The sequence below is a fragment of the Pogona vitticeps genome, chromosome 5 (genome assembly GCF_051106095.1).
Source record: "Pogona vitticeps strain Pit_001003342236 chromosome 5, PviZW2.1, whole genome shotgun sequence".
Taxonomy (NCBI): Eukaryota; Metazoa; Chordata; class Lepidosauria; order Squamata; family Agamidae; genus Pogona; species Pogona vitticeps.
Genome location: NC_135787.1, coordinates 12832849 through 12853942, shown reverse-complemented (window position 1 = coordinate 12853942; position 21094 = coordinate 12832849). Strand labels below are relative to the sequence as shown.

At 47.1% G+C, this 21094-nt stretch overlaps 1 protein-coding gene across 1 annotated transcript; it reads left to right on the top strand.

The window, feature by feature from the left end:
- Nucleotides 1-5554: 5554 nt before the first annotated feature.
- On the top strand, nt 5555-19552 carry NKX6-1 (NK6 homeobox 1). The gene is made up of 3 exons (XM_073002010.2): nt 5555-6310; nt 8995-9167; nt 17792-19552. Exons 1-3 carry the CDS (start codon nt 5614-5616, stop codon nt 18053-18055), a joined length of 1134 nt encoding a protein of 377 aa, XP_072858111.2. The 5' UTR covers nt 5555-5613; the 3' UTR covers nt 18056-19552.
- Nucleotides 19553-21094: the final 1542 nt, after the last annotated feature.

The following is a 21094-nucleotide window of genomic DNA, read 5'->3' as shown; positions in this document are numbered from 1 at the left end:
GATAGAAAAGCAGACAAAAAGAGAGAAAAAGAGAAAAGAAAGGAAAAGCAGAATGGCAGAATGAGTAAAAGGAATGGAAAGGAAAGAAGGAAGACCTTTAAGAGAGATTAAACTGCAGCTCTTCACAGTTTACAATCGCTCGGGGGGAAAGAAAGGCAGTGTCCCCCCCAAAGGGAATAACTTATCCTTCTCTGTTCCCCTCCCCCCCGACAGATGTGGGTCTCTGAAAGGTTTCGGCAAAAGACTGTTGGGGCTGAAAGAGGAGGAGAAGGACGGAGGGGGTGGTAGAGCTGGACCGCCCCTCCATCCATCCATCGATCCAGGCGCGAATGAGGAAGGTGAATATATGGGGGTCCATGCAGTAATGCAGGAGGAAGAGATCAGGGCAGAACTCACCCCGAGCCCTCCCACTAGGCGCGCGCGCACACGCACACGCACACGCACACACACACACATCAGGACAAGGTGTGGGGTGGTGCTTGGCTGCCGCACCCTTTTCCTGATAATCATTCTAACTTCTTTCTTAAGGGATTACGTTCTTCGCATGGTAACGAACAAGAGTTAGCTCCAAGTAAATTTGGAAGAGGAAATTTTTAAATCTCCCTTTCAGCACCACATCCTGCGCTCTTCTGCTTAGAAAACCTCCCGTTTGCTCCCAAGAGAAGGTATTTAGTGGTATTTAGTGGCACAATAGGCGCAAGGCCGGTTAGGACGCGTGTGGGTTTTGGCTGGTTTCCTAGTACAACGCTTGGGGAGCTTTCCAAACGCATCCTCTCATATATTGTCCCCAATGATTTTGCCAACCAGCCAGAAATCTCCTACAGGCCAGGGCAAAATTCAGTTGTTCGTCCCAATTCGAGTAGAACCACTAAACGGCTAGGTCTTACGTAAGTGTTGGCAAGAATCCAGACGACGAATTTGGTGGGCGATTTTGGAAATACTGTAGGTTTAGAATGGGATATTATGGATTACACAGATGCAAGACTTTGCGAGTAAGCTCCCTGACTGTGGGGTAGGCAGTCCCCATCTGTCAACTGAATCTTCCTCGCAGAAAATATTCTTGTGTCCCCAGCTCCAATAGATTAACTGGGGGAAGGATCAAATCAGGATCAAAGGCAAACATACCGGCCTAATTCGGTAGACCTACTCTCTGGACCTTCATGGGTTTCAACAACAACAAAAACATACCGGCTCGAAGAGATGTTGCAAAGCTTTCAATGACACGCGCTTAAGACCTGACTTTAGCGAGTCCCCTGAGCAAGAAGGCAGCCAACAGATAATTTACTCTGAAGCTCAACAGATCAATACCAGGTCCGTCTCCAAAACATGTGCCGTGCAACTGGATTTCGGAACACAAGAGCGTGAGTGAAGATTCTTTTTCCACCGCAGCTCCCAGAATCCCCAGCTGAGATGGATTCTGGGAGATGTAGTTTCCCAGGGTACTCCCCCAAGTTCTACAATCAAATGAACGCAAACGGGCCTCTAGTTTCTCCTCCTCTTTAGTAACGGCCTAAAAACGTCTAAGAAGGAGCACGTTAATCGTTCTTTTCCCATTTCTTTTGCAGGTCAGACCCGAAATTTGCGAAGAAGGGTCGTCCCAGTTTCAAGAGCGCAAAAACACACCGTGGGGGGGACCACACATGCGAAATTAACCCATGCACAGCCGTCCCAAAGGTCTGTAGCGAACCAGACTGTCCAGAATCCAGTTCTCAAACCTAGTCTGACTCTCTCCCCCATCTCTCCTTGATGAGGAGAGAGAAGCGAGATGTTCGTTCGTTCGTTTAGTTATTTAAAAGATTTCTATGCCGCCTTGCTCCTAAAGGACCCCAGGCGGCTTAGGTTTCATCCTTGAGACCTGGAATGCTTTTTAAAAATGGAGGGTGGTAGAACCTTTCGTACTCTCCATCGAATCGCCTTTCCAAAGCTTAAAAAGCAGCCCCGCCAACCAAAACCATAATGACACAATCGCATCGATGGGTGAGTAAGTAAGACTGAAATAACGGGAAACGTCGACATCACGTTGGTTTCAGCGTTTCCAAACATGTAGAGTTGTTCTTTCTAAACCTCTTCCGCCTGGAATCAGTATGGTTGTATGACTATACAGTAGTTTGAGAAACAATCTGGGGTTTATTAATAAGTATTTTTGTACTTCAAAAAAAGAAAGAAAGAAATCCAGCGGGGTGGGCAGTCCCTTGACGACAGCAGCTGGAACGAACCGGCAGCCAGGATTCGCTCTCTGAGGTGGGTGATTTAAAACAACCCCACTTTCCAAACTAGGTATATTTTTGTGTGGGGAGAAAGAGAATAAGCCTGGGTGAGATTCTCATACCAGTTCCCGGGTGGACCCCAGGAATTAGGGGTTTGTGGGGCGCCTGTGTGCACCCCAGGGTGGGGGCGGAGCGGGGGAGTAGCCAATTAAAGAGATTTTAATCAAAAAGCGAGGGGAAGGCCAAAACGACCCCTGGCTTTTTCACGAATCCGGGTAGTATCTCCGTCGCCTCGCCTTACAAGGTCATCTTGTCATCCTTAATTTTGTAAAGCAAAGATGACTTCAACTCTTGTCTGCCTTTTTTTAAAATTCAAAGTCTCCAAACGTAAACAAACCGGGAAAGTGGGAAGAGAAGGCGAAAGGGGGACGGAAAAGAAAGATCGCTTAAAACCAACCCAGGGATCTGGACACCGACGGGCATCCTCTGTCAACTTGAGACCTACTTTTTCGGTCCCTGGGGTAGGCCTCCGTTGTGGGGCGAGCGTGTGGGTCAGGAGGGAAGGATCGGCTCGTCCAAGTTGGCTGGCTGGCGTCCGCACGCAGGCGCTTCAATGGATGCGGGTTAAAAAGTGCGCAAGAGGAGGTGGAGGTAATAAAGAGGCGGAAGAAAGCCGGCAGACCGAGGGGACGACTTCCCCAGCCTGGGAGGCACCGGGAGAGGCGGCCGGCTGGGCTTGGCTAAGAGCATCTCAATCAGCTTGTTTAAGGAGAAACGCCCCCCCATTCACACAAGACGTGGGAATGCCCGTATGGCTCTTTATTAAGGATTTCAAAACACACACCCCCAAAAAAGAGGTGTATGATATATCGCTGGGATAACCAGCATTGGATTCAGATTGTCCTCCCTGGAATAAAACTGGGTTGTTGTTTTTTAAAACTAGATCTTCGTATTCTGGTGTGATTTTTCACCCGGAGTCAGTCCTCGGATTTATTTGACACAGAGGAGTTTTCTTTCTCCCTCCTCCCTCCCCCCGACACTCTTAAGTGTCCAGACCGCCTCATCCCCCCCCCCCCACCTCTTGGGATGTTTTAACTTCACAGAGTCCGGCGCGCTCGAGATGCAAATGAGCCCTCGCTGCCAGTCCCGCCCCCTTAGCTGCGGGGTGGGGGGGGGAAGAAGGCTTGGCTTGCTTGCAGCAACTCGGTCTCTCTCCTTCCCTGCTCCGATCTCTCCCCCCCCCCAAGACAAGAAGGCAGGTCCTATAAGGAGGCCGAGGCTGGGCTGAGCTCCTCCTCCGGCTGTCTTGGGGGGGGTGGTGGACGCCTCGCCAAAGTTCTTGCTTCGCCGCCGCGGTCGCTAAAGGAGACCGCGAGCGAGGGAGCTGTTTTATTCCCTTTGAGGGGCTGCGTCTTATCTGTCAGAGAGAGGGAAGGATCGCAAACAGAAAAAAGCCGAGGCGATCTTGCCGACAGGGGTAAGGCTGGGAGAGAAAGTACCGAGCGGGGATCCAAAGAAGAGACCTCGTTTTCAGCCCCCTTTTCGTATTCCAAGAGAATGATCCGACCCGGGAGGGAACTCTAAGCCCACCCTCCAGCCACCGGCGATGCGCGCCCAGCAGCCGGCGCGGAGAAGCGACTCCGGAGCTCTTCTTCGCGTTTAGACGGGTCCCCGAGGACGCATCGAGGGGGCCAGACGGTTCTTCTTCATGTCCCCCGAGACGGGCGGTCTTCTCTTCAGGGATCGCGGGGAGCCCGAGGCCGGCCTGGAAGGAGGAGAGGGCGTCTGGGCTCTTCGAAGGTGAAGATTCGCCTCTCCCCCCCCCCCCCACCCGAGGGAGAAAGAGCGAGCCGGTACCTCCCAACCGCCCTGGGGAAAGTTTCCTTCCGCGCAGGGGGGAAGCCAGGAGCGGCGCCCAGGTTCGCCCACAGCCTGCCCGACGGTCCCCTCCAGGCGCCCGGTTAGGATGGGCAAGCGCTGCCTCCTCCTGCCCTCCTGCTAAGACGGCGGGCGCCTGTGGAGTCCCGCAAGGAAAAGTCGATGTTTTTTCTCTCCCTCCCACGAGCGACCTTCTCCGGTTGGGGGCAGCCTTTCTAAAACCCTGCAGAGGAGCTCGGCCGAAACGAAAAGAAGCTGGACTGTTCTTCGCCTCCCTCCTCCATCCGTGCCTTTTTCTTTTCTTTTCTTGTCCTTTCTTTTCCCACCTGAGGACCCCCCCACACACACACTCTTCGCTGCTCAAGGAGCCAAGAACGAGGAAGAGCAAGGAAAGTGGACGGGCTTCCTTCCCCCAGCATTTCTTAACCCCGTCCCTCCATTTCTCCTTCAGCCTCTCCAGCCCCCAACTCCTCCCCTGCCCTTTGCTTCTTGCAGCAGTCCCACCGACAAACAAACAACCCTGCACGCAGGCAGCCTTTCCCCCCCCTCAGGTCAGGATGCGCCCCTTCCCCGATCCTGACGACCTCTAGCTGCCCTGCAATCCTGCAATCGTTTGCCCTCGGTGTCTGTTTTTAGACACTCCCCTTTGAAAACTCCCTACCCTAGTTCAGAAGAGCCACCCTGTCCGGGTCGACCTTCCCCTCTTGGAAAGAAGACCCCCTACCCAGGAAAAACCTTGAAAGATTCGTTGGCTGTGTTCTTTAGTCTGGGCTCCAGAGGATCCTCAGATCCAGCCCTTCTCCCTGCGAGTCCTTCGTTTCTTTGAGATCTCCAGTGGAGATATTGACGTCTCTTCCCCACCTTTGCAGATCAGAGAATCCCGTTTTTTTCCAAGCAGCCGAAAACTTGGCCATAGAGGACTCTTCGCCCTCCTTGTACCCCTAAAGCAGGAAGCTCCCTTCCCATAGCCCAGCATCTCTGATCCCCAGCCCGCCCCCCTTTTGCAGATTTCCTCCCCATCCCTTGAAAGCCAGCTAAGGCGCAAGGCATTTTCCCTTCCAGCCCCGATTCTCAACCCGGACTTTTTGCCTTCTCTGGAAACTCCAACCTGAGTTTGCTCCCTAGACCGAGGAATACCCTCTTCGTGTTTTTTTTTTTTTTTTTCGGTCTCCTGCCTTCCTCCTGAACCAGATCGCGCGCCCCCCCCCAAAAGCCAGACCCACGCGACTGCCTTCGCTCTTTGGCCAGCCACGACCTCCCCGTTCTCCTTGATCGCCCCAAAGAAGGCCGGGCCCAAGCGCACCCACGCCGCTCCCCCCCCCCAATATTTCCCAACTTTTCCTCCCCTCCTCCCCTCCTGTCCCTCCCCCTCCCCCGATCAGCCTCTTTGCTCTTCCCTTTCTCCCCCTTCCCGCGTCCCCCGCCTGGTCCCAAACCCAGCCCTCCCCCCCAAAGCCTTGCACTTTTTAAAAAAAGACCCTCGCCTCCTTCCTGACCCCGGAGCCCGTCTCGGCCCTCCGGCCCGGGGATGCTGGCGGTGGGGCAGATGGATGGCACCCCCCGCCCCAGCGCCTTCCTGCTCAGCAGCCCGCCGCTGGCCGCCTTGCACAGCCTGGCCGAGATGAAGACCCCGCTGTACCCGGCGGCGGCGGCGGCCTACCCCCTGCCCTCCCCGGTGGTCGCCTCGGCCGCCGCCGCCGCCGCCGCCACTGCCTCCGGCGGGCCTTCCTCCTTGTCCTTGTCCTCCTCCTCTTCCTCCTCCTCGGCCTCGTCGTCGGCCTCGGCCTCGCCTTCGCCGCCGCTGGGCTCCCCGACGCCGGCCGGCCTGAAGGGTCCCGGCGCGGGGGCCCTCTCGGCCCTGGGCTCCCCGCCGGCCCAGCTCTCGGCCGCCACCCCGCACGGCATCAACGACATCCTCAGCCGGCCGTCCATGCCGCCCGCCTCCGCCGCCTCGGCCTCGCCTTCCTCGACGTCGGCCTCGCCGGGCGCCGGCCTCCTGGCGGGGCTGCCTCGCTTCAGCACCCTCAGCCCCCCGCCGCCTCCGCCGCCACCGCCGCCGCCGCCGCCGGGCCTCTACTTCAGCCCCAGCGCCGCCGCCGCCGCCGTGGCCGCCGTCGGGCGCTACCCGAAGCCCTTGGCCGAGCTGCCGGGCAGGACCCCCATCTTCTGGCCGGGGGTCATGCAGAGCCCCCCCTGGAGGGACGCCCGGCTGGCCTGCAGCCCGCGTGAGTAGCCCCCTGGGGTCCCGGGGGGGGGGGCTGGCCTCCCCTCCCTTTCTCATAGTTTCCTCCCAGCCCTTACCACTAGGCTCTACTCTCCTCCAGAGGAGAAACGCCGCTTCGAGGTTTCCCCCTGCTCTCCGTGTCACTTTCAGCCCCCCAGTATAGCTTCCTCACCACTTTCCTCTGAGGCTCTATGATAAGTCCACACACGCTCATCACCCCCTCCTTATTTCCAGGGACCCCCCCCCAACCCCTTCTTACAAGCTACAATGGCTGCAGCCGAGGAATGTCCACGAAAGGAGGCAGAAAACGCCGGTGATCTCCGCCCGCTACCCCTTTTCTCACCCCACGCCCCCCAACAGACCTCCTCGAATGTCTCAGTTGTGCTCCGAAAGCCTCAGCCTTCAGCATTTCGAGGTTTCCGCACCCCTGGCCTGCTAACCCCCAGCCATCTCCATGGGACGCTGGATTGGGGCCAAACCCACAAGTCCACTGCCCGCCCCCTGACCCCCAACTTTTCCCAGTGCGCGACCTTGAAAAACCGGCTGGGTAAAGGAAAGGAAGGGAAACAGCAGCCTGGATGAAAAGACTATGTAATAGCCATCCTAGAACTGCAGAGCAGGAAGGGGCCCTATGGATCATCAAGTCCAGCCCCTGTCAAGGAGGCACAGTGGGGAATCGAACCCCCAGCCTCTGGCTCCGCAGCCAGATCTCTAAACCACTGAGCTGTGCTGTAGTTCTTTTATCGCGTATTGTCTTTTCAGTTCTAGTTCCATCTTCCCTTCCCGGTCTTGATTTTGACCCGGCTACCTTGCCAGGGCCTCCCCCACCCCACCCTAAACAGAAAGTGCTGCGCAATTTTTAAAAAATTTGGGGAGATCAGATAACTCGATCCTCCCTGGGGAACCCTTCGGAACCCCTTCCTTTTCTGGAGTTCTCCTGCGCGTGGCGTCTTAACTTCATGAGTTGTTTGAAATCACATTGCTGGTACCCATAGAAATGAAATGGACAAATACCTAGTCAATTACAACCTAGGCGAGGTTGAAGGCAGCGGTGGGGTCCTTGCTGATCAGGCAAATCCTGCCCGGCAAAAATTACAGTCCAAGGAACGTCATCATAAAAGTCGGATATAAACTCAGAAGTAAAATCCGCTGGTTTCAATGGAACTTTCTCCCTCTATGATTGTGTTTTCTAAGACTGAAAGTTTAGAAAAAGACGAGGAAAAAAATGGCTCATTAACAATTTAGGGCCTTTAAAAAGAAGCTGCAGTTACTTGCGTGTAAGCCCAACGGCACTGGGTAGATGCCCTCCGATCATAGGATCGGGTTGGAATTAGGGGAGGGGGGGACTCAGATGGAATTCACTTTCGCCGCAGTCCGCCCCTTCCTTTATCATTGTCAAACTGGTTGGTTCCCGTTTGCCCGCGGTCATTCTTGGGCTTTTTAATTCGGTTTTTTCCTTTTAAACGATTTGTAGTCTCCCACGCACCCACCCCAATACTTCGGCGTCTTGTCCTCAACCGATTTATTATCAGAGACATTTTGCTGCGCAGGGAGACGGATGGTTTCCTTCTAACTTAACATTCCTCTAGGTTAAAAGATGAGTGGCCGTCAGTTCTCCAGCGCGGGGAGGGGGAAAAGTTTTAATAATCATTAGATACTCGATTGTCTACGCGGAGACTTTCGAGATGCTCATTATGTTGGGTGGCCGAGACGACAGCGCTGAACCCCTTCCATCCTGTCGCCTTCTTAGGCCAACGGCTGGAGTTGAAATTCTATGCAGAACTGCACAGAAGAAAACGCAACTGAATGAGTTAGGCTTACTCTTAAGTAGACCGGGTTGTGGCTATTCTTTATGAATGCTGCTGCTTGGTTTTGCTTTGCTTTGCTTTGCATTGTTTTGATTTAATTTATTTTAATTTTTTGGGAAATGATGGAGCTGCTGATTTTTCTTTTTAAAGGCTTGATTTTTTGTTGTTGTTAAATTACCAGCATGTGTGTTGGAACTAATGGAGACAAACTCATTCGTTATTTGCCTGGCTTTATTTATGCGGTTTTATTTTATCAGAACATTTATTTGTTCCGTGCTTCGTATACCGTACATTAAAGGAACGATTGATATCTTTATTTACATGTTTTCCTTTTAAAAGCCTTTTAAAAATGTTATTTTTTGATGTGGAATATACAATGACTCATTAAGCTAGCAATAACATTGTTTCTTTCCCCTCTCCCCCCCCCACCTTACTTTGCATAACTTTCCACAGCAAAACAAAGGGGAGGGGAGAGAGTGGAAGAGTCATAATTCGGAGTGGAAGAGTCATAATTCGGAGTCGTTCGGATTTCGAAACCTCCTTAAAACCCTAAACACGGTGCGGAGGATCGTGGCCATTTCTTTTAAACGGAACTCCGCCTGCGTGGGTTTCCCCTTTTCAAAATGTCTCTTTCAGCACCGAGCGATTAGATATAAGTCGCCCTAGTAGTCCTAGGCACATTTTCTCGTGAGTAACTCCCATGGAAGTCCGCGGACGGACTTCTGCGTGGAGAGAAATAGGCTTCCTCTTTTATCCCTACACCTTTCGGTTTATTCTTTTTTTGTTTGTTAGTTAGTTTTGCTTCTCTTTTCTTTTTTCCCTTTTAAAATAATAACAAAAAAAAAATCCATCTCTCTCTCCCCGGTTCTTTCTGCAGATCAAGGCTCGATTCTGCTCGACAAGGACGGCAAAAGGAAGCACACGAGGCCGACGTTTTCCGGCCAGCAGATCTTCGCGCTGGAAAAGACTTTTGAGCAAACGAAATACTTAGCGGGCCCCGAAAGAGCGAGGCTCGCCTACTCGTTGGGAATGACGGAGAGCCAAGTCAAGGTGAGACGCCTGCCCGATCAGATCGCCTTCCTGCGGCCCGCGGGCCGCTCGCTCCGCCTGGGGGGCCCCGGAAGCCTTCGGAGCGGCTGATAGGGGAGAGAAGGGGCGAACCAAAGAGGGGCCGGGCGTGTGCCCTTCCGCTCCCTGATGCCTGGCGAGGAGCGCGCAACCTCCGCGCTATATCCGCGCCCAGCGGCCCTCCCGCAGGATTTCTTGTTTGCGCAGATTTTGAGAGCCCGAAGAACTGCAGTTCTTTACCATGACTGGTACCTTTGGAGAACCATTATTGACATCTGGGAATAGGACCTAATGAATTGGATGACGATATTCCATTTAAAAATATTTATAACTAAGTCCAGTAGGTAGAGGGCTTTCAGCTTGTAATTCACCGATTTTCTAAATAATGTTATACGTATCAGTGTAGATATAAATATATAGGCAGGGCGAGACAGGAGGGAAAAAGACAGAGGTATTTTGATAAGGATGATGCATATATTATTGTTCTTGTTTGCTAGACAGACTGGAGCGCAGTTTTTATTTCATCTATATTCAGCCTTCCCGACCTGCAAGTTAGAGAATAAGAAAGAAAGAAAAATTTCCCCTCCCATTATTCTTCTCTCCATCTTAGCCCTCCAGTCAGCTTTTTCCTTGGAAATAAATTCTAAGGAAACTGGGGAAGTTTAATCTATCCTGTCTAGCAAATAGGGTGTTCGAAGCTCCTGCTACAAAATTTGTAAAGTTATCCAAAGCAAATATTTGTATGCAAATCTATTTTGACACAGTAGGTGAAGATTGTCTCCGAGTCATTTAATATCTGTGTTTAGATTAGCAGCACTGTTATAGCCTGTTCAAAGACCATTGTTGGGGAGGGGGTTACTTGTGAGTAAACTCCATCTCATTCCCAAATCAAGTGGTTAAGGCTGGGTCTCCAGGTCAGGTCAAAAGAGGCCTCTCTAGAAATAACAACTGGATAATAAGGTCTTCCCAGGGAAGGTGTTAAGCTATGCAAATAATCCAGACTGGTTGGTTAAAGTACTTGAATGCAGAATGATCTTCAAGCCAATTGGGCTGCAGTCCTATGTAGCTTGACTTATCCCACCGAAGCCAGTGGGGCTTACTTTTGAGGAAACCTGCACAGAACTGCACTGTTAGTGTGCGAGTCAGGCTAGTACAGTTACTCCACAGCACAAATGCTTGTGGATCACAGAGATCGGTTTATGCAACATTTGCTAAAGCAAAATGAATTCTGTGATGATCAATTTAAGAGTTTAGAGTTTAAACCAGGGTCACTAAATTCAGTGGGACTTGTGCTATTGATTGCAGCGTGATGTGATTTGCATCTGTTTCATACCTGAAGAGTATAAGCCTGCTATAAAAGAAACAAGAACCTCGTGTCATGTTAAAAGCTAAAAATGTTTTTATAGCATGAGCTTTTCTTAATACAAGTCTATTATTGCATCTGATCAAATGGATTCCAGTCCACTCAAATTTAAGACACAATAATTGTGTATTTTTAAAGGCTCCACAAGACTTTTCGTTGTATATGATACAAGAACTAACAACAGCTAGTACAGTATTCTTCTGTATATCTGTCGGTGGGTAAACATTTAGTGATGCTGCTCCTGGTTCATTCCTTTGGCATTGGAAACAAAAGGAGGTGATTTGAGTCTGAAGACAGCAGTGTATGTTTATACTACAAATATATCGTATATCAAAAGATCCAGCCACTTTGCTTCAGTCCTATGAATGCTCACTTGGATGTAATTCCTGTTGTAGGTAATGGAGATCATGTCCCAGAAAATCAAGTGGACGATTACAGTCTTGTAGTCTGTATTTCTAAACATAATTCTTTGCAAAGCAGCCCAGTTTTATTCAATATGGATTTACTTGACAAAAATAGTTGCAGGAGTGAACAGTTCTGTCCTTTTCAGTCCCCCAAAGGCAAATGAAGCAGATGCTTGATGTTCTCCCACTGACATCAATAAGACGATCAGAGATGCAATTTTGCACACATTTATTTATTCATCTCATAACAGACAACCCAGAAAACTACACGATGCACAGGCCAAAGTCTGGCTGGCTGGATCATGTTAGACTAACTTCAGCATAAAAGTACAGTACATAAGATTTGCTCAGAAAACCTTTTGCAGCATCCTTACCTTGAATGTATGGACAGCAATGGAAAACAAGGAGGCAACTGGGCTAAATTCCATTCTTAGTTCCTACTAGAGCAGACCCATGGAAACAATAGAAGCTTGCACCAGGATTTATAAAGGCAACATCAGTCTTCTGGGGCTGTTGTACAGTGGGATTTAGCCGAGTGTCTTATGGGTCAGTGGAAGTGCGTGTATATGTATTACTTCCAAAGTAGAACCCCACCAGACAACCTTCCAAACAAATATATTTTAAAATTGAGTGTGTGTGTGTGTGTGTGTGTGTGTGTGTGTGTGTGAGTGAGTGAGTGAGAGAGAGAGAGAGAGAGAGAGAGAGAGAGAGATTGAGAAGAAAGTAGGAAAGGGCATGTCCTTTGGTCTCTTCCCAAAGTTATCAGGAGACCTTCCTTTATCACCGGAAATATGTGATAAAGGGTGTAAATGAATGAATGCAGCCTTTTATAAAATGAGAAGGAGCTGAACCATTTTTTATTTTTTTTATTTTTTTATTTTTGGCTGGGCTAGAAATCCTGGTAGTAGTGGTAGGGGTGGATTGCAAATCACATATAGATTCCCCTCGCCCTACAGAAGGGTAGAGAGATGTCTAGACAAAGGGTTAAATTATAGTCATGCTGATTGGGTTGGATCTCAAATCTACTAATGTTTAAAGTAGACCCATTGCCATCCTTGGACTAGTTAGTCTTAACTCCCGTTGACTGCAAGGGCTCTATGCTGATTAAATTTGCATTTAACACCTCCTCTTCCTCCTTCTAATTTCTTTTTCTTCAGTCACTGAACCAGAAAATAAATGAAATGCCTTTCCAGTCTGTAATCCTATACCCATGGGGGAGAGGGTCATTCTCATTCAAGTCAACTACTCAGAGCAATGTTTTTGGAGGAGCCATATAGAGCCTGGCACTGTCAAGTGTTGACTGTCCCATTTATGAACTTATCAAATCTTGAAAAAAAAACCTTACTTGTGGACATGACTAATTTTAAAGCCAAAAGGAAGGCCTAAGTAACTTTTTCTGGGTCAAATATGTTTATAATCTTTGGGAAAATATGTGCCCCATTGCCTTCAGTAGGGAATGCAATTTATGTTCTTTTATTTTCATTTGGAATTCGTACCCCTTAGTATGAGAGTATGGATTTTAAAATAAAAAACAAGGAGGTAATATCTAAATCCTATTACCTGTTCAGCATAGGATTCTGTGTCTAAAGAGGGCTTGCTACCTTCATGAGTTGTTTGGCCTGGAAGTACAGTACATTATATTAGAATTAGTAAGGCTTTCTTCTGAGTAAACAATAAACACTGTTCAGCATAGGATTCTGTGTCTAAAGAGGGCTTGCTACCTTCATGAGTTGTTTGGCCTGGAAGTACAGTACATTATATTAGAATTAGTAAGGCTTTCTTCTGAGTAAACAATAAACAGTATGTCAGAGTGCATCTATGTCCAGGATTATTGCCTTTCTGGATGGATGGCTTTTAGGGCTGCTAATTTTCTCTGGATCAGGACCATAGGCGTAGGACCTACATTTTAGGTGAAGGAGGAAGCTGAGTTGATTTCAGTAACTCTTTCATGGAAGTTGGCTTGGGACTGGGATATTAGAAAGATGCTTTGATCCAAAAATGACCAAAAGGGGACATTTATAATATTAAGGAAGAACAAGGAAGAGACAGAGAGAAAGGAAGGAAGGAAATCCCCCCCCACAAAAGTTGCAGAATGTTTTTCTTAAGCTTCCTTTGTGACCTTCTGCCCATTTCTTGAGGTTTACACATTGAAGAAACATGTTAGCTTTCACTTTGGATTATGTTGTAGGAACAGAAATAATAAATGCACAAAGCAGGATATATTGTACTCCTTTCCTGATAGAAGGAGAGGGTTGTGATCAAACTTGAAACACTGTGCTTTAGTTATGGGGGGACAAATCCAACAGATAAATGGGAGAAGGTAAGGAAGCAAATGAGGAAAGAAAGAAGAAAATCAAATAGACAGTCAGCTTTAATTGATAAGAAGTCTAATAATGATGCAACACATATATCCCTTGGTTACTTCTTTAAAAAGAATAGCAAGAAAATCAACGTGGGATACAAAGCTATGGGAAGGGGATCTTTTGAATGACATCATTAGTGAGGATTGGGGGAGACATGGCATGACCCACTAGAGCTATACACACATGCTGCAACTGTTGGGCCTCTTTCAGCCCAAGTTCAATGCAGCTGGTTTCAACAGAAGAGAGCTAAGAAAAAAGCATGCCTTGACTTTTGAAACCAGTGGTACTCAAAAGTGCAAATGGATGAAGATAACAGCTGTTGTCTTCATCCATACTCTAGTTTCTCTTCAGATCGTATAATGGCGGTTGGCACAATTCTTGCAAGAGAATCAGTGCACACCAACACATGGGGGGGGGAATGGTAGTTCTGTGCTCCAAAGACCTTACAATCTAAACATGGACAATGGGAAGAGAATTGAGAGAATAAAATCACAGTCTTAGCTTGCATTGTGACTGGAGATAAAGGGTGAGAGGTTAAGAACGACTTGACATTGTATGTATGCTATGGGAAGTACATTAGGTCAATGGGCTAGATTCCATGTTGGCCCCAACTAGAGCACTCCCATTGGCATGCATGGGGCATCCATTCCTTCCCATGGGTGTTTTCTGGCATCTATATCTAATTAGATTCAGCCCATTGTTTGCTGTCTTCATAACAGTTATTTCTTGCAAAGACTCTGCGCTCTTTGAAGAATCAAAGATTGGCTATTTTATGCAACAATAAATGGAAAGTCCTGCCCTGATTACTGTGTGAATTATGTAAGTGTTGTCCTATCTGTGACAGCAGTTACAATAGCTTTCTAGCAACCACTGTAATTATGGAATAGATAGCAATTATCAAAACAATTAGAAATGCTAGCATGAATGGCAATTACAGGGCGATAGTTTCAAACCATTCTTGCTGATAATAGTAACTATCCTGTTACTGTTAATTACTATTAATGATTCATTTGGGGGTTTGATAAGGGACTTGGTACCCAGGAATATGAATGAAACTCCATCTGATAATAAATAAGTAATGCTCTGTTTTGCTGCATTCCATGCTGTGAAATCTTATACCTAGTTCCCTATGAATAAGCCACATTGAACTCACTCAGTAAACATGTACAGGATTGCACTATAGGAAAATGAATAGACAATTCATTTGATACATCAAAACATAGAGTGATGACTGTAGATGTTTTTATACAGTTGTAGACAAGTTCTGCTAACCCTTTCTGGACCAATAAGTGTGTTTAGAAAGGTAGTCTAAATGACCGACTCTGAAAGTACTCATCATGCAATGCAGTCAGAGGGTACTGTACTGTATAACCAGAAAGAATAATAGTCACTGCTTAATATCAGTAGCACTCCGCTAAGAAAGTGTGGTGCCATTGCGGAGTTAGCAAAGGCATCCTTCAGTCTCGAGAGATGTAGTGGACAGAATATTGGACAAAGACTCAGGTTCAAATCCCTGCATGGCCATGAAAACTCATGTGGGACATGGGAAAGGTAAATCATTCCTTGATCATCTCATATAACTCAGATGACAGCAACAGGAAAGAGTACAGTCCACCTGGAAGTTTTTCTTAACAACAGAAATTGTACAGTATCAGAATAAAGGCCATCTCTTGTAACCATTCTATTTGTCAGTGACGAACCGGAAGTCTTTGGGAAACACTTCAGAAGGATTTGGTCACAGCCTCTTCCTCTTCTCCATAATCCCCAGCAACTGGTATTCACTGACATTTCCATGTCGGTGCCTCTGACCTGGGAGATAATAGAAAGCCCTCCTGATTAGTAGCTTTTGTGATTGGAAAATAATAAAAATGCAGTTTAAGGTGATTTGGACATCAGAACTATTGATTTGGAAGCTGTCCTGCCCAGACCTCATAGTGACTAGGGAGAAGGTTCTTGGGGCACTGCTCCTATTCATCTCGTTGGGTTGTGCTTTTAGGTAACTGGCACTTTCCAAGCACATTGTTTTGGAGAAATTGCCTCCATGTCCATGGCACTCCCAGATCACAGGTGTATGTATCGTCTGATATCCAAGCCCTCCCCACTGTGTTCTTTGATTGTAATAATAACCTTGCATCAATACATTTCATTTATTTCTCTTTTTTAAAAAACCAAAGAACTTAAGATGATGATTGTGGTAATTCAAACCCAGATCTCCAAAGTCCTGATCTGACAGTATTGTCAGTCCAGCAAGGCTGGCCACTGCTCTGAATGTTGCATTGAAAAAGAAATTAATTGCATTTATTGTTGCTTCTCAGCAACCAAGTAGCTCTTATGCAGTTACTCTTCCTCTTATCCCATGAATGATTCTATGTCATTAACGTGTTCCATTGATCTTACCTGCAGGCCAGAACACTAGAGATAAATGCTTTATGGTTCCCTCTAGTGGCCAATTCTGATACTGCACTTTGGGAACCAGTTTTCCAGGAAATTTGGTTGTTAATTGATAGGACCTTTGAAAGACTGTGAATTTATGGATATTCTTTCAAAAGCAGATCGATGACACATAGTAAAAATAGAAAACATAAAAAAACATAACCAAGGAATACTTCTCTTGCGAATCAGGATAGAACAGAATGACACAACATTGGAACAGTTCCTGTCAAAATTGTAAATGCTATAACACATTTACAGTCACTTAGAAAGTATATTTCTAAAGTATATTTTCATTTGCTCCAGGCAAGGGAAGAGAGGGGTTTAGATGAGAAGGTTCGTGGGACAGCCTTAGACCAAAAGTTTTGGTTCTACAGATTTCCAAGAGAATGCTGGCCATATGCTACTAGTTCTAGCAGCGTCATCTTGTCTATGTTTACTTTGAAAAAAGTTCCACTTTGTCTAACATTCCTGACTACCACATAAGCGTTTATATGGTTGTAAGCTTTAACTGAAGCTGGATTATACTGATACAGTAGTTCCCTATTCTCCTCTTTGCAAGCTATCAACAGAATGACACAAGTATTTAGCATAGATCTACACAGGCAAGATGGCTGTCAATTATGTTTGTGGGCCTTGATGCTCACCGGTTTCTTAACAAAACAAATTTCTCCATTTTATGATTCAGTGTCAGTGGAGTGAAGTGAATATTACAGCCCCTACTAACAGGTTGGGTTGATTTCAGTGGGTCTGCTTTAGAACTCAGACTGGACTTACCGTTCTTGAATCAGGGTGAGAATATTGGATATTTCCTTGGGTACAATCTTCGTATATAGTACCGGGTTTAGAATGGAACTAACAAGCAATGTTCTGGATTCATTAAAAACTCTCTTGATCTTGCATTGCTGCTGAACGAGTGAAAGTGATATGGCAATCCCTGGCTAAAATCCTGTTGGTTAGCATAGTAACTTGAACCAGAATAGCCCCATTTTATCAATGACGATTTGGTAAGTCAACTCCTCTGTAAATTTCACTGATTCAAATGAGCCTTCTCTAGTCATGACTTACTACTCTAAGCAACTGGATTTCAGTCCATGTATAGATTTATTAGTTCATTTATTACATTTTTGACATAGCCTTTCTGGGGCCTGATGCAGCAACTTTGCTGAAGCTAAACCTGATAGGGACTGGCTAGTTCTTGGGGGTGGAAAAGAACCTATTTATGGATGGATCTTCATGGCAAGTCTATGATGATCAGCCTGAAATTTCCAACACTGAGTGCTGGGGCGTTTTGAATTAAGAAGATGTCATGATTCCCTAGGACACAGCTGGGAACTGGTGGGTCATCTAGATATTGTTGGAATACAATGATGATGATGATGTTCTGTCAAGTCAATCTTGACTTATGGTGACCCCTTTCAGCACTTTCCAGGTAGAGAATAGTAGTGGTTTACCTTTCCCTTCTTCTGAGGGTGTCCTGGGACTGTGCAGCTTGCCCAAGGCCACACAGGCTGGTTCTATTTGTAGGAGGCACAGTGAGAAATCAATTAGGATTAATTCTTCCAAAGAGAACAATCAATGGACACGTGTGTGCGTGTGTGTGTTTGAGAGAGAGAGATCAGTTGGGATCAGTTACTTGGGATCGATGAATCAATATCTGTGTATGCATGTGTAATCAATCCAGAACACTCAATTGTGCCCAGGGGAGTATCTGCCTGGGTGCCATCAATTCGGATTAGATCTGAACAATTTAATCGCTCTATGAGAGATCGGGATCAATTCGGATTAATTCCGGACTGCTCAATGGCTGTGTATTCGGTCAGAATTAATTACTTTATAGATCTCTCTCTCTCTGTGGGAAAGGCTGTTCAGTTCGCAGTGATTCCCCCTAGATTGCGGAATCCAGCGTTAAGCGTGTCTTTTTGCTCCCCTCGGGTGGTTTGGGGGGGGGGGGCGGGACGCGCGCATCTACCGGGTCCCTTCCACTCGGCCTGACCCTTCTCCGCCTCTCGGCTCTTCTCTCTCTCCCCCCCCCCTTCTCCGCAGGTGTGGTTCCAGAACCGGCGCACCAAGTGGCGCAAGAAACACGCGGCCGAGATGGCCACGGCCAAGAAGAAGCAGGACTCGGAGACGGAGCGGCTGAAGGGCGCCTCGGAGAACGAGGAGGAGGACGACGACGACTACAACAAGCCGCTGGATCCCAACTCGGACGACGAGAAGATCACGCAGCTGCTCAAGAAGCACAAGACCGGCGGCGGGACCGGCGCCCTCCTGCTCCACACGGCGTCGGAGAACGAGGGCTCCTCTTAGGCGGCCACAGGGGGGCGCTCGCGTCCCCGGCGCTTGCGCTCTCCTCGGACACACGTGTACAGATCTATTTTTCTATCGACCGGGACGAGGACTGGCGAGGAGTTCCGAAGGCGGTGCTCTTCCTAAGCGGCTCCTCCGGCCTGCGGTGGCCCTCGGCGGACAGTTGTGCTCTCCCCCCCCCCCGAAGTCCGGAGACCTTTCCTTCCTAGGCAGCCCTCCAGGTTCCCACGAGGGGGATTGGGACCCCCTCCACCTAAAGGGGACGCCCCTCGCCCCAGAGTGCGGCTGCCCCCTGCCGGCCAGACTCCTAACTTTTCCTCTTCGAGCGGCTCTTTGTAAATGAGGATGACGGGGGGGGGGAAGCGAGTTACTCAGATGGAACCCGCGAACTTCTTTGGTCGTGTGAATATTTAACATGTATCATACTTTCGTTACGGCTTGTGTGCGTGCGCGCGCGCGTAGAAAGTTTGCACCGGTTTTGCTTCCTCCCCCCCCCCCGGCTGTTTTTTTTCAAGGTGCTTCTTAACCACCTTCTCGTTTGGTTTTAGTTAGTAGTGGGATTTGTGGAATATGAAAGCGGGGACAGATTTCTTGAAAACAGCTCGTAATTTCTCTCTAGTCGCCCAGTATCTTGTAGGGTGATGATAATCCATGCCAGCCAAAGGGACATTTAAAAAACATTGGTTTAAATGCAAGTGATGAAATCTTCTTCTGGCGATATAAGAATAGGTACATTTTAGTGTTAGGCAGGAGACTTTCTCCGGCAGAACCAGTGTTCTGTGTAACCACGGGTATTTGCCCAGTTGAGTTCAGTCTATAAGGAGAATTTTGTGAGTCTAACGCTCCACGTGTTCACTTGGGAGTAAGTTCGTTGGTTGTTACCGAGACTTACTTCTGAGTAAGCATATGAATCCCAGGTTGTAGTCTTAAAAATCTCCCTTTATTTCCTCTTGCCATTATGGGAGTCCTAGAAAATAAACTAATTAACTTTTTTTTTTTTTTGCTGTTCAACAAGCAAAACATCGTGAGTTTCTCACACCACTGAGGCTATTTTAATTATTAATGCGAGATTTAATTTAATTTTTAAATTAGAGTAAGCCCTGGAGAGGAGATTTCAAAGAAAAGAGGAAGAGTGACCCTCCCGTTCCCAACAAATTAAATGGTTAAATTTGTCCTTGATATTTGCTCTAACTTATTTCTGCTCAAAACAAAATTTCCTGGTTTGTTTAGTTGCTGTATTTGAATATGAAAATGTGGAGTGTTGGACTTTTGTTTTTTGTGTATGATAATGACTACGGACATTTTTTTTCCTTTTTTTAAAAAAAGAAAGCTATTAATAACGTTGTATCACCATCTTAACCTTTTATTAATTTATACGAAGACGTTTTCGGTTTGTACAGAAAACCACGACCACACGCTTTGTAAAACCAGTTCAACGCAATGCACTTTGTTTTATTTTGGTCTAAAAAGATAAATCAATTAAAATCAGTTATAAGACGTCTTTTGCCTGGAAGAAAGGAGGGAGGGGAAGGGGAGGTTCAGAGGCTGTGATCTTACCCGAGGTTAAATAATAAAATTCGTCGTGCAGAATAGATGAATTTTTCTAAAAATTACTTTTCTCACACTCTGTAGCAGGGATTTTTCAAATAGGAAGTTTAACATTCCTTAACGAGGGAATTGGAAAATGAAAGTGGAAAGAAAAAAAGCGCTGGTTCCTTGCTGTCTCCACACCTTTTCCCTTAGGAAGCGGCGGGGAATTGAAGACTTCCTACCGGTTTTCCCCTAGTTATTCTCCTTTTGAGGTCATTTCAGGTGAATCCCTCGCCGGACCTTATTCAGATCGGGGAGGAAGGAGAATAGAAAGACGAAAGAGGCCAGAGAGATGTTTTCTAGGGGGAGAAGGACGGTCAGAAAGACCCGGTGGAAAAGAAGGAGAAAGAAAGGAATGTAGAAATGGAGAAAAGAGGAGAGGGCAGGGAAACGAGAAAGAAGAAGAACGAAACAATAAAAGGAAAGTATAGCTATAAAAGGAATGTGAAGAAGGATGGTAAACCGTATGAAAGGCGCAAAAGAAAAGCGCAAGGAAGAAATCCTAATAGAATGAAAAAGCAAAAAAGGAGCAGGGGAAGGCTAGGAAAAGAAAGAAGTTGGGGTGGAGAGCAAGAAACAGAAATGGGAAAGAAGTGAAAAAGAGCGAGAAGACATGTTTTCCACTGAGCCATTTAATCCCGGCCACCTGGTTTTGTCTGATCGGGGTCAACAGAGCCTTTCTCCTCCACCACCAAAACGTCGTCCCATCAAGAACCAGCGAAGGGGATGTTGGGATTTAGGCAATCGCCCGCGGGGGGGGGGGGAGGTTACGAGGACGAGACATTGTGACCGGAAAAGTGGCGCCGCTCAACCAAAGCCCGGCAAAGGCACGGGGACGGAATTTATTTATTTATTTATTTATTTATTTATTTATTTATTTATTTATTTATTTATTTATTTATTTATTTATTTATTTATTCCTTCCTTCCTTCCTTCCTTCCTTCCTTCCTTCCTTCCTTCCTTCGATTTATACCCCGCCCGCCCCCTAGACAGCGTCTACTGGGGCGGCTTACAAAATCATAAAATCATTAAATAACAATAAAAACATCACAATCAAAAATAAACAACATTTCTAATCACAAAAAAAAAACATTTGAACAATCGCGCTGATGGCAACGATTGCCATCGCCCCCGCCAGACAACGGCTTTAGTTTGAATATAATTAAAATAACGAAACAGAAGGTTTCATAGCTGGTCTTAACATGGCTCGAACCCACCACAGCAAGGACGAAAAGCAGCGGCGGCGAGGGGGGGGAGCGTTTCAGGGCAGAAATGAACCTCCCTCCATCTCTTTCTCTCTCTCTTTTTTAACGGAATATTCCTTACAAGCTGTGATTCCGGCCGGTAACTGGGAAGGTTTTGGAAAAGGGTGAGAGATAAATCCGCGGTGGAGAGGTCTATCGGTCAGGAGCGAGAAATTAAAGCCTCCTTGTATAGTAGCAGTCTAAC

What these genes read in the sequence shown, in the direction of transcription:
- NKX6-1 (XM_073002010.2), top strand. Translation starts at nt 5,614, where the DNA reads ATGCTGGCGGTGGGGCAGATGGATGGCACCCCCCGCCCCAGCGCCTTC. An exon ending in CCGGCTGGCCTGCAGCCCGC is followed by an intron (nt 6,311 to 8,994) that starts GTGAGTAGCCCC and finishes TTCTTTCTGCAG; the next exon opens with ATCAAGGCTCGATTCTGCTC. An exon ending in TGACGGAGAGCCAAGTCAAG is followed by an intron (nt 9,168 to 17,791) that starts GTGAGACGCCTG and finishes CCTTCTCCGCAG; the next exon opens with GTGTGGTTCCAGAACCGGCG.